General features: G+C 37.3%; 2 protein-coding genes across 3 annotated transcripts in view; both read right to left on the bottom strand.

The window, feature by feature from the left end:
• The window catches only part of LOC101892224 (uncharacterized), a 185916-nt gene that overhangs the window by 102399 nt on the left and 69564 nt on the right, over positions 1 to 13953 (bottom strand). The window lies entirely within an intron of this gene.
• On the bottom strand, positions 8466 to 11630 carry LOC101891877 (uncharacterized). Its single transcript, XM_020037412.2, has 3 exons — positions 11555 to 11630; positions 9199 to 9591; positions 8466 to 9126 (listed from the first exon to the last, which is right to left on the bottom strand). The coding sequence occupies exons 1-3, from the start codon at positions 11607 to 11609 to the stop codon at positions 8477 to 8479; spliced, it is 1098 nt and encodes a 365-aa protein (XP_019892971.2). The 5' UTR covers positions 11610 to 11630; the 3' UTR covers positions 8466 to 8476.

Genomic DNA, 13953 nt, shown 5'->3' with positions numbered 1-13953 from the left:
CCGAACTTTGAATACCCTCCACCATTTGGAAAAAATTTGACAATTCTCAAAATTCTGTTAAAATCTTAAAAATACCAAATGTAGCTATTATATTAGGGTCTATACGACGACATGAACCTGCGTAGGTAATATTTGTCATAAGCCATTACAATATTCATAATGTCGATAAAATCAAAATACCGAATATCGGGAGGTACCGTTATATGGGGGCTATACGAAGAGGTGGTCCTGTACAGACAATTTTCTGTCTTAGGCTGTAGTATCCATTACGAACTTTTAATACCAAATTTGAAACAATTCTGGTGAAAAATGTCCCTAAAATCATTAAACTACCGAATATCGGCAGGTACCAATAGGTATGGGGGCTTTACGAAGAGGTGGACCTGCACAGACAATTTTCTGTCTTAGGCTGTCGTATTCGTTACGAACTTCAAATACCAAATTTGAAACAATTACGGTGAATAAATTCGCTAAAATCATCAAAATACCGAATATCCGGAGGTACCGTTATATGGGGGGTATACGAAGACGTGGACCTTCACAGACAATTTTCTGTCTTAGGCTGTAGTATCCGTTACGAACTTCAAATACCAAATTTGAAACAATTCTGGTGATAAAATGCCCATAAAATCATTAAAATACCAAATATCGGGAGGTACCGTTATATGGGGGATATACAAAGATGTGGACCTGCACAGACAATTTTCTGTATTAGGCTGTAGTATTCGTTACAAACTTCAAATACCAAATTTGAAACAGTTTTGGTGATAAAATGTTCATAAAATCATCAAAATACCGAATATCAGGAGGGGCATTTATATGGGGGCTATTCCAAAACGTGGACCTACATGGCTTATTATATACAATACCAAAAGTCCTGCAGACAAAACGTACATTTGGGCAAATTTTTATTAATCTACTTCAATTCGTTCGGAAGCTAGAGTGATTTACACAGACGGACATACGGACGGACATCGCTAAATCGACATAGAATTTTATGCTGATCAAGAATATATATATACTTTGTGGGGTCTAAAATGTGTATTTCGAGGTGTTAGAAAGAAATGACAAACTTAATATACACTCCATACTATGGTGGAGGGTATAAAAAAATTGTTACGTATTTTAAGGGGGATGCAGAGAGCTTCCTCAAAGCTAATTGGACAAGTGCTGTCTCATCTATAAATGTTGATATGATTTAAGTAGTGCTATGCCATTATTTACTCAGTCTGACTGTGGTCTTTGGCAAATCACAAAAGTCAGGAATGCATTCTTGCTCTTGCTCATAGAAGATTCATTATGCCAGGATTTTGCAAGATTTCTTAATGCACTTTTTGTGATTCTGCTAAAAACAAATTGCTTTTCATATTGTCTAACCACAATGCGTTGCTGAAATATTTTATCTTCAAAATGTGGCTAGTAATTTACTATCTCTGACATGATGCTAATTCCATGCGAGCTCATTTTTCTCAATTATATGTTAACATATGCTTCGATAAGAGTTGTCGTCGTCTGTGACAACTGGTCAGCCAGGTCTGTCTGTCTGTCTGCCTTAGATGACAATTTTTTTTCTTCTTAACCCAAGCAATTTGTAGTTTTTGTTCACCAATGCATTGCCTTTTTTTACATAAATATCCATACATTTGCAGAACTATTTCAACAGCAAATTGCAGTTAATCTTCGTTTTGTTGTCAATTTGTCATTTGGTTGGTAAATTGGAGCAAACAATGCCTGGGGTTTTAAACAATATAACTACTATTTCAAAAATTAAATAAACAATCTATTATCTTGGATTTATGACAAACGAACAAAGAAATCACTGTGATTAGTTGTATTTAAATAATATTGACATAAATAGTGAACGGAGACTTATGTAATGTGTAATAAATTGTTGCAGTTGGTATTTTGCGGAGAATCCGGAGAGTGGCTAAGTAATTTATTTTCCAATACTGCTTTTCAATTTAGTCACTAGGGTTTGATTTTGAGATACATGTGCCTGGGATAAAGTTATCGAGGACATTGGGAAGGAAATGGTGACCCATAAAAAAATAAAATTTTAAATGTAATAAAGTATGATGCGGCCGCTTCTTCGTCAACAAAAAGTCCACCTTAAAATCTTAGAGATTCCGTCTCTATCCTAAGATCCAATCCCAAATGTATTACCATACTCTTCGTAGAGTTATTCTGTGCATGTCTAAAACCACTTCCTTATCTACACTGTATAATCCAAAAGTGATCTTGATACCAAATTTCAGAATTCGAACTCTATATCAATTCCAACTCTATCTCAACGGCACATTTTGTGGCATTTTTCACTTTCTGTACGTTCATAGTACCCATTTCCGAAACATTCTCTTTTCTCAATTTCTTTCTCTTTTCTTTCTTTCACTCTAATCCAAGCTGTTCCACATCTAGTACCATTTAGAATAATTAGAATCCTTATACACATACCCAACTCCACCTTCATATATCAAACTTTTTTCCAACCTTGATTCTCATACTAATTATACCCTCCACCCTTGAAAAGAGGGTATATTAACTTTGTCATTCAGTTTGTAACATCCCTAAATATTCGTCGTAGACCCCATAAGGTATATATATTCATAATCAGGATTCTAAGACGATTTAACGATGTCCGTTTGTCTGTCCGTCTGTCTGTCTGTTGAAATCCCGATACAGCCCACATTATTTGACGTAGAGCGTCAAAATTTAGCAGAAAAATTTTTATTGTCTCTAAATGGTTGATATTGAAAATGAGATATATCGGTCCACGTTTTGGTATAGTCCCCATATAATGGTACATCCCGATATTCGGTATTTTGATGCCACATTTTTTGCCACACTTTTTCACGGATTTGTCTGAAAATTGGTAGTTGTTGGTCATAATGGGTTCTAGCTCCGGTGGCGAAACATTGCATGTATAGGTCAACGATTTGTTATAGCCCCCATATAATGGTACCTTCCGATATTCGGTATTTGATTTTTGCCACATTTTTTCATTGATTTGTCCACAAATTGGTATTTGTTGGACATAATGGGTTCTAGCTCCGGTGGTGAAACTTTGCATGTATAGGTCTACGCTTTGGTATAACCCCCATGTGACGGTTCCTTCCGATATTCGGTATTTTGATGATTTTTGCCATATTTTTTCATGTCTAAAAATTGGGATTTGTAGTTCATAATGGGTTCTAGTTCGTGCGCCGAAACATTGTATGTATAGGCCCACGCTTTGTTATAGCCTCCATATAACGGTTATTTCTGATATTCGGTATTTTGATGGTGTTTGTCACATTTTATGACGGATTTGTCTAAAAATTTAAATTTGTTGGTCATAATGAGTTCTAGCTTCGTTGGCGAAATATTGTATGTATAGGTCCATACTTTTAAACAGCCCTATATAGCGGTACCTCCCGATATTCGGTATTTTGATGATTTTTGCCACATTTTCCAACGAATATGTCTAAAAATTGGTATTTGTGGGTCATAATTGGTTCTGGTGTTTCCATTACCCTAAGGTGGACACTATGTGTTGGCAGTATTATAAGTTTGATTGGGACAAAAATTATGTAACACCACGAAATATTGGTTTCCCACATAGGAAAGTATATATGGCTCTTCCTAGCTCACCGAGCTGAGTCGATCTAGGTATGTATGTCCGTCCGTCCGTCTGTCCGTCTGTCCATGTTAATTTGTAATCACTCTACAGGTCGCAATTATGGCCCGATCTTCATGAAATTTAGAATGGAGGTGGGGATAGAGCCAGAATAGAACCCTATTTCTTTTGGAGATAATCGCATAATATTTAAGGGTTGAAATGGACCAAAAACTGAAAAAAATTCCTACAGGTCCTAGTGCTTAGGGCAGGGCAGAAGCCTTCCAATTTTGATGGTCATCGGGTAATATTTAGTGGGTGAAATAGGCCACAACATTTGCGTTAAATAAAAGTCAAATTTTCCATTAAACCGCGAATATTTTTAATCCCGCCGAAACCACAAATAGACGAAATATATAGGTTATATATAGCGAAATATATACAATGTGTATATACAAAGGAAGGCGATGTTAGTTAGAATGCTTATATCTCAAGAATGGCTGGACCGATTTTGACAAATTTTGTCAATTCAGAATGCCCTCTTGATATAAAGGAATAAAATCTAAAAAAATATAGATTTTCTAATATTTTGTGACATATTTTTATTTTTTCATATTTTTTATCGCATGCGATTTTTTCAATTTGACACCTTACAACACAGGTTGGGGTTATTATATACAAATTGCAATTATCGTCCGATCCTCACGAAAATTTTCACAAGGGTAGGGTTAGACTCAGAAGGGCTAGACCTATTTTTTCAAAGATGTCCGCAATATATTAGGGGTTGAAATTGACCAACAACTAAAATTTTTCCTGATTTTTCACCCGTTATAAAGGTCACAAGTAAAAACCAAAGGACACGAAATCTCAAATGAAGTTAGAGTTTAGGACAGCGGGTAGAATGGACCACTACTTTCGTGTAAAAAAATACTAACATTACTTACAGGCGATATCCGAAATAAACAAAAGGCGAACTTCTGGCTTTTTTATGCTGATTTCATTGACGAATATAGCAGCATATCGTATACAAGCAAATCATATAGATGAGTCTAAATTTGAGATACTGAGGGGCCTATTGCATTTGAGATGATCGCAAAATATTTAGGGGTTCAAATGAACAGAAAACAGATTTTTTTCCAAAATAGATTTGGATGTAAGAGGGCATCTAACATATTGTAGTGTTGTAGGGTATCACATGGTCGGCCCCGCACGACTATAGCCTTTGCTTACTTATTTTTACTTATTTTTTTTTAATTTTTAACTCTATCCATTCACATAGTACTAAATGGTACAATTTTAGAAGTTTTCTTAACCCTAAAGTTCGACATCAGCACCCACTCCATCACCATGGCAGGCCCTTGAGTTCTGGTGGCCAACCGAAGCTGCACATTTTCCGCTAACCTCTTTGGCAAGCAAACACGATCATTTTGTTTGTTTACAAACTGCTCGACGACGAATGTTTTCTAATCGGAGAAAAACAAATTCGGCAGATCACCACCTTCAGCGAAACAATTCTTTAGCTCTTTTGAGTCTATTTTCTTTCTGTTGCGGTGTTAGTTCTTGGACATTTTTCAATATTTGCCGAATGAAATATTGCGATATGCGATATATCGATCAAGTCGCTTCTCTATTTTTCGAACCATTTCTGCTGATGTTGCTGTTTTTTACCGCCCACTTCCTTGACGTCGGGCTACGCTACCAGTATCACGGTAATGAACGATGATACGAGACACAAACGATTTATTCACATTTAAATGCTGGAGTGCTCTAACGATAACCACTTGTGGTTTTCTAGGCAAACATAAAGAAATCACGCTTGAATTCCATGACGAATAACTATTTTTCTGGAAAATTCTCACAAAAATTTACGCCTGTAACAATATAACGAAGTGTCACTGGAATAATTTTAACAGCTGTCGGGCGAGTGCTTTAGAAATGACAGCAGTTTTAAGTTGAATGCAGTTTTTTCATCTCACCCTGTATATGGACCGTAGTATCAATTCAAATATTGATTTCGTGCTCTGATTGGAACCTCTGTTTTGAAAAATCACTCTCTACAATTAGTTACCAAGATTTCATATAAGGAGACAAAACATTTTCCTAACACTTCTTCATTGTGGTATCTTCCAAACAAACAAACACTTGAAGCTAATTTAATTTGTATTATTTACAAATGTAATTTTTTCTTTTCTAAATTATGCCAACAAAATTGGTCTAAAATGATGTAATGAAAAACAAACACACTTATCCCTCTACATATTACAAAAAAATGTAATCATTTTGAGTTTATGTTAAATGTTACACATGTTGTTGCATTCATTCAGTCATTTAGCTCCGTTGCGCTGGCCAAATGTGTTGCGCACAATGCACTCACTCAACTTACAACAAATTGTTCGTTCATACATTTGTTCGCTGGTTCGTTCATACACATTTGGTGGCATTATTTTTAATTTTTTTTATTTATGTATCAGGTTGTGAGTTATGAATTGGTGACAAATTATTTGAGCATATGCGAGTGAGTGAGTGAGTGAGTGCGACAATTATCGTCATCGTCGCATTACAATAGAGTCGAAACGTTTGTTTGCGATTTTTACGTTTCTTTCAAAATTGCTGTCATAAATTGTGTGGCACAATTATGTTGCGTTGATCCATAGTTGGCTGGAAAATGTATCAACAGCATTTGGAGGGGGGTTTTCCCGACTATTATTTTAATGTCTTTGCTGCAACTAAATGTTAGATGTCTATCTGTGGTGGGGTAATTTTCAACAAAAACAAACAAAATAGGCCTAATGTAATTTAGGACTTGGCTTTTTTACAAAACGGAAACTTAAATGCGAAAATGAATGCTTATCATGGAGTAGATAATGTCTGTAGACAGCTAAGTTTATTTGAAAATGGTGGTGTCCAACCTATTAATTAATAATTGTTTAGTGTTCCAAAAAAATACATAGTCCACGATTTTCGTTAAAGTAGGGAATTATTTGAAATTCTCAGAAGAACTTTGGATCTTCTGTGGGAAGACCCTTTGGACTTCTTTGACAAGATCCCTAGTTCTTCTAAGAGAAGACCTTCTGGTCTTAGAGAAGACCTTAAGTTTTAACGTCTTCTATGAGAAGACCTTCTGGTCTTCTATGAGAAGAACTTCTGGTCTTCTAGGAGAAGAACTTCTGGTCTTCTAGGAGAAGACCTTCTGGGCTTCTAGGAGAAGACCTTCTGGTCTTCTAAGAGAAGACCTTCTGGTCTTCTATGAGAAGTCCTTCATGTCTTCTATGAGAAGACCTTCACGTCTTCTATGAGAAGACCTTCACGTCTTCTATGAGAAGATCTTCACGTCTTCTACGAGAAGGCCTTCTGGTCTTCTACGAGAAGACCTTCTGGTCGTCTATGAGAAGACCTTCTGGTCGTCTATGAGAAGACCTTCACGTCTTCTATGCGAAGACCTTCTGGTCTTCTATGAGAAGACCTTCTGGTCTTCTATGAGAAGGCCTTCTGGTCTTCTGTGAGAAGACTTTCTGGTCTTCTACGAGAAGGCCTTCTGGTCTTCTACGAGAAGACCTTCTGGTCTTCTATGGGAAGACCTTCTGATCTTCTGTGAGAAGAGCTTCTGGTCTTCTGTGAGAAGACCTTAGGGTCTTCTATGAGAAAACCTTCGGGTTTTCTATGAGAAGACTTTCTCTGCTCGTCTATGAGAAGACCTTCTCTGGTCTTCTATGAGAAGACCTTCTCTGGTCTTCTATGAAAAGACCTTCGGGTTTTCTATGAGAAGACTTTCTCTGCTCGTCTATGAGAAGACCTTCTCTGGTCTTCTATGAGAAGACCTTCTCTGGTCTTCTATGAAAAGACCTTCTGGTCTTCTGTGAGAAGACCTTCTGGTCTTCTATGAGAAGACCTTCTGGTGTTCTATGAGAAGACCTTCTGGTCTTCTATGAGAAGACCTTCTGGTCTTCTATGAGAAGACCTTCTGGTCTTCTATGAGAAGACCTTCTGGTCTTCTATGAGAAGACCTTCTGGTCTTCTATGAGAAGACCTTCTGGTCTTCTATGAGAAGACCTTCTGGTCTTCTGTGAGAAGACCTTCTGGCCTTCTATGAGAAGACCTTTCGGACTTCATTGAGAAGACCTTTCGGACTTCATTGAGAAGACATTTCGGTCTTCTATGAGAAGACCTTCTGGTCTTCTGTGAGAAGACCTTCTGGCCTTCTATGAGAAGACCTCCCGGTCTTCTATGAGAAGACCTTCACGTCTTCTATGAGAAGAACTTCTGGTCTTCTATAAGAAGACCTTTTGCTTCTTCTATGAGAAGACTTTCTGCTTCTTCTATGAGAGGACTTTCTGCTTCTTCTATGAGAAGACCTTCTGGTCTTCTATGAGACTTTCCCGTTTTTTACGTGAACTCCCTTTGGTCTTCGGGTCTTCTATGAGAAGACCTTCTGGTTTTCTATGAGCAGACCTTCTGGTCTTCTATGAGCAGACCTTCTGGTCTTCTATGAGAAGACCTTCTGCTCTTCTATAAAAAGGCCTTCTGGTCTTCTGTAAGAAGACCTTCTGGTGTTCTATGAGAGGACCTTCTGGTCTTCTATGAGACTTTCCCGTTTTTTACGTGAACTCACTTTGGTCTTCCATGAGAAGATCTTCTGCTCTTCTATGAGAAGACCTACTGGTGATATTTGCAAAAACATTATTTGAAGAACTTCATTTTCCACTTCAACCGTTTATGAGAGCAATTCTCCTTGCAAAGTGACCAAAAAATATTTTTTCAGGGCTTTGCTGTAAAAGTGAAGTATTCTAAAGACCTTCCGATTTCGATTTATATTTGTTTTTTAATTGTATGTTTTCACCAACAAATTCATAATTCAACTCCAAGTAATTCCACCTCACTTCACCCCTAACAATATCCTCGCAAATTGGGCATTACTTGATTCATAAAATGTCCTGGATCACAACAATAGGTGTAACCCAAAAAATTCGAGGGAGTTAGACGCAATGTCGATGGACACGCGATCGTTCTGCAAATGTCAGCAGGCAGCTGAGGTGGCACCCTACTATCATGAATATTGTTGTATTGAACGAACACCGTCCGCTCACCATTGCGATCTAACACCACTTTAAATGTCCACAAGGGAACTGGAATACGTTCGTCAAGAAAAAAGATGGGTACTTCTTGGCCCTCGGCATTCGTTAGGTGCAGGATATAATTAAAGGCACCACTGCACACCTTGGACGGAGTATTTGCGGGGCTTCGCGCCCACTCTTCCATCAGACGCCAATTGCCATCGTTGATGGCATGAAATTGTGGTATGACATTGATCATCTTGAATGTTGAGGCAATTAGGGTGTTGGTCATAAAGTCGCCAGCCGCTGTCAAGTGACCGCGATCGAAACGCCTCTCCTGTTCGTTGGGGGACATATAGGATTGTTGGTGGCCCAAACGATTTAGAAAATTGGCAAATATATTACGTTTGTTGTATGCCGAGAATATGTTCATGGTAAAAATTTCATCGGGATCAAATTGCATGCCAAATGGTCGCCCCTGAACTTGAAGGTAGAAAAACAAAACGGAAATTACTAAACCATTTGAAACTCTCCCCCCAAAACTTCAATATCTACCAAATGGATAGGCTTCACTGATGGTAAACACCGATCTTATCTTCTGATGATCAAAACACACCGAATATGTGGTGAAGAAGTAATCCCGATCACGACAGCGAATGTTATAGCCAACCCTATACAGTTGATGGCGACACAATTCGCTATCGGTTTCTGCCTTTAGCTCGGGTCTTAGATGGTTATAGCAAAAATTTAATGGCGTATCCGATATCAGTTGGCCATTCTCACATCGCATTTCCACAATATCGTTCATATTGCAGACCATATAGAGTACGGTGCCATTGGCTATTGGCTCTTGACGCAATAATTTCAATTCTTCATTTTTAAATTCCAAAATTACATGCCACTCATTCCGTATATTGTTAAGGTGGCATGTTGCAAGCAATGGCAAGACTGAAAATAGAAGAGAAGAATGAGGAAGGCAGGGGAAACCAAATGAAAATTGAAATAAATGAAATCTGAGGAGAACCGGATGGTTATTTTTAGTTATTCAAAATTTTGCCTCTTTGTGAGGGAGGAACCAGAAGATGTGGTCCGATCTCTACCATTTTTATATCATTGTGTTGAGGAAAATATTGAGATGTGCCAAGTCTAAATTGAATCGAATGTTAATTTCGCGTTTTATGAGCTGGGGGAGGTACCAAAAGGAGGAGACCGATATATCCCATCTTCACAGCAGATTTTGTTTTAGTAGAAATAATGGGATGTGTGAAATATAAAGGACATCGAATGCTTATTTCGGATTTAATAATCGTTTTGGTTATTCGATATTTTGAACCAGAAGAAGTGGACCGATGTCTATAATTTCCTCAACGGTCTTGACTGGAAAGAAAAAATTGGTTTGTGTTGAGTTTAATACGATCCTGACGGTAATTTCACGTTTTACGAGTTTCATGGCTATTCGAAATTTTGACCCAATGTAAGGGAGGTACCAGGAGTGGACCGATATATCCCATCTTCACAGCAGATCTTCTGTTAGTAGAAATAATGGGGTGTGTGTAATTTGAAGACAATCGGCCAGTTACATCACATTTTATAATAGTTATAATTATTCGAAACGTTGACCCTTTGTGGAGGAGTTACATGATGGCCTGGCCTAGCACTGATGATATTAGGATTTGCAAAAGTTGGAGCAAAATCGGATTATCCTTTCTCTTTGTATGCAGTGAAATATTTTTTTCGTTTTTTTTTATAAAATTTCGACCTTTTTTTTGGGAGATACCAGAAGGAGTGAACCGACATTGCCTATCTCCGAACTCAAGGTGAGCTTTGCAATAAAATGACAATGTACCAAGTTTGCAATAAATCGGATGCTCCCTTCGAGAGTTATCGTGCGCAGAGAGCCAGAGAGATGGACAGACACCCAAATGTCCTGAAACGGGTTTGGTCAAAAGAGACTTAGTGTCTTAAACCGTTATTTCGATCAGGCACGTTTTGGCAGTATCAAATATATACACCTTCCAGCCATATGACTGAGGGTATAATTATTGTCTGTAAAAATGTTTACTTTTTGTGGGGAAGTTACCAGGAGTGGACCGATATTACCCATCTCCGAACTCGACATAATTTTCACAACAATATTAGGATGCACAAAGTTTGGACCAAATCGGACGGAAGGGCACTTCAGATAAGACACGTTTTGGCCGTATCAAATGACATGTACCGACTATAGCCTTATGGCTGAGGCTGATAATCAATAAAAAAACATTAAATTCGGCCGGCCGATCTTTTAATACCCTCCTCATCAGGGTAAAGGAAACTTTATGACCCACAACTACCAATTTTTAGACAAATTCATCAAAATACCGAATATCGGAAGGTACCGTTATATGGGGGCTATACGAAAACGTGGGAATATAATTACAATGTTTCGCCACACGAACTAGGACCCATTAATGACGAACTAGGACCCATTATGACGGACAGACAGACGGACATCCTTAAATCGACTTAGAATTTTATGTTGATTATGAATATATATACTTTATGAGGTCTACAACGAACAAAGTTAATATACCCTCCTTTCCAGGTGGAGGATATAATAATGATCACGACGTTGCCCAAATGAAGGCAAAAAAAGAGTCTTAGTTTTGCTACACCTTTGCCCATTGCAATATTTGTTTCAAGCCTAGTTCGGAAATGAACGTTTACAAAACCAGGACAATACATCCAAAATATCTCCTACAACGGGTCAACATTTTGGATAATTCTAGTATCATCTGGATCGGATTATAAATTTTAACATTATGACATTTTTTACTAAACGCTTGAAGATGGACCAAATTCGACTATCGCACGTCGGTCTTCCGTGACGAAGAAAATTTTAGATCTCTCATTAGTGAATGATAGTTCTTACCTCTGCAACTTATTAGAAGTCCACAAATTAAAAATTTGGAAAGATTCTCCACCATTATTTCTTTTTTTTTTTTTTCTTTTTTAAAATTTAAAAAAAATTGAACCAAAATGAATGAAACACAAATTTGGAATATTTTAATTTAACTTTTCAATGACAGAAAATGATTTGTAGATAGAAAAAATATTGCCGGCAGGTTGGTTTGGCAAAGCGTTGGAGACATATTGACCCCTGGAGAATAAGGGCTCTGTCTAGTATTGCATGTAAAATATATTTTATGGAAATAAGTCTGCAAATTGTGTATTTTTATACCCTCCAACATACTATGGAGGGTATATTAATTTTGTCATTCCGTTTGTAACTCCTCGAAATTCTCATGTCAGACCCAACAAAGTATATATATTCTTGATCAGCGTAAAATTCTAAGACGATTTAGCCATGTCCTTCTGACTGTCTGTCTGCCTGTCTGTTGTAATTACGCTATCTTTCGAACGAATTGAGATAGAAGGCTAAAATTTTGCACACATGTATATTTTAGTAAGGTAGTAAGGTAAAGGTAAGTTCCTAAATGGGTCATGTAGGTCCACATTTTCATATAGCCCCCATATAACGGTACCTCCCGATATTCGGTATTTTGATGATTTTAGCCACATTATTCACCGGAATTGTTTCATATTTGGCATTTGAAGTTCGTAATGAATACTACAGCCTAAGACAGAAAATTGTCTGTGCAGGTCTACGTCGTCGTATAGCCTCCATATAATGGTACCTCCCGATATTCGGTATTTTGATGATTTTAGCGACATTATTCACCGGAATTATTTCAAATAAAATATTTGAAGTTCGAAATAAACACTATAGCCTAAGACGGAAAATTGTCTGTGCAGGTGGAAGAAAACAGCGTATAGCCCCCATATAACGGTACCTCCCAATATTCGGTATTTTGATTATCTTAGTATCATTATTCACCGGAATTGTTTCAAATTTGGTATTTGAAGTTCGTAATGGGAACTACCGTCTGTGACAGAAAATTATTCAGGTCGTATAGGCCCCATATATCAGTATGTCCCTATATTCGGCATTTTGACGAGTTTAGGTACAAAACCCACCGAAATTGTTTGAGATGTCGTATTTGAAGTTCGTAATGGATTCTACAGCCTGTGACAGAAAATTGACTATGCTGGTCCATAATTCGTGCCAATGGTGACCAATTGGAACAAATCTGAACTTATTCTAAAATTGATGCTATTTCCGACATTTTTTGCTTTCATGCAACAAAAATTAAAAAAAAAATGTAAATAATATGGCTTTTGACTTTGTTGCAGTTTTTTATCGCACCCTGTATATCTCTCAATCAGAAACCTGGGATGAATATGGAATTTATGATTTCCCATAAAATTGGATAAACATGTTCAATTTTCTTGAAAATTTGTCCATACCAATATTTGCATCTCTATTAGATGGAGTATAAAAATGGAATACGTCGGTCGACTATGTCCGGTGTCTCAGGCACATATTAACATTTTCTAAAATATTATCAGATATTTCATATGAGGTGACGGAATTGAAAACTAAAGTCCAAACCTGGCTCGTCGCAATATTTATATCATATTTATTTAGTTCCGATACAAAATGGACAATATTGACCCATTCCTTCGAAACCGACTCCATAGAGGGTCAATAATTCGAATAATCAGAAACAGAAGTCGGAATGTATTTTAATAATCGAACATTGGTAGAGGGTATAACTTGTTATACCCTACACCACATAGTGGTAAGGGTATTATGTCTGGTCAATAATCGGAAATATATCAAACTAGCTGGCCCGGTCCGCGTTGCCGGCCCGTAGTTCTAGTCTGTAATGCAAATTTTAAAGGTGAACAAATTTTAATATAAATATTGATCCGACTAAATAGAAATAAATACCTATGGAAGGAGGGCAAAATAATAATAATAAGTTAATTACGCCTTAGCACCTCAAATTGCGCATTAGCGTCCCCAAAAAGTCTATGTTCTTGTTCATAGTAAATGACGATTAAACAATTCCCGTGTTGTCGTCCGCCAATCGGTAAAAATCACAATAGATCGGCGGCCCTGGGGACTGTACCAAAATATTTACGTATGTTGACATTTTTCTGTACAATGGTTCTCTACTCTCAAAGTAGCCTAAATACAGCAAAATCGATTGGAAAATGTGGTCAAGACCCTCGAAACAGAAAAGCCAAGATGCCAAATAATAGCCAAATCAGTTGAAAAACGTTGCCAAGACCACAGTCATAACTGGAATCAGGGATACATTCATATGAGGGTTATACCTAACCAATATTCTCTTGGGGGTTAAAAATTCAATAGAATACAAAATTTTCTTTTCTGACCACACATTAGATGTGAAAGTGGACTTG

The sequence above is a fragment of the Musca domestica genome, unplaced genomic scaffold (genome assembly GCF_030504385.1).
Source record: "Musca domestica strain aabys unplaced genomic scaffold, Musca_domestica.polishedcontigs.V.1.1 104, whole genome shotgun sequence".
Taxonomy (NCBI): domain Eukaryota; kingdom Metazoa; phylum Arthropoda; class Insecta; order Diptera; family Muscidae; genus Musca; species Musca domestica.
The sequence above is the reverse complement of the archived record's forward strand: the minus strand, read 5'-3'. Positions and strand labels throughout refer to the sequence as shown.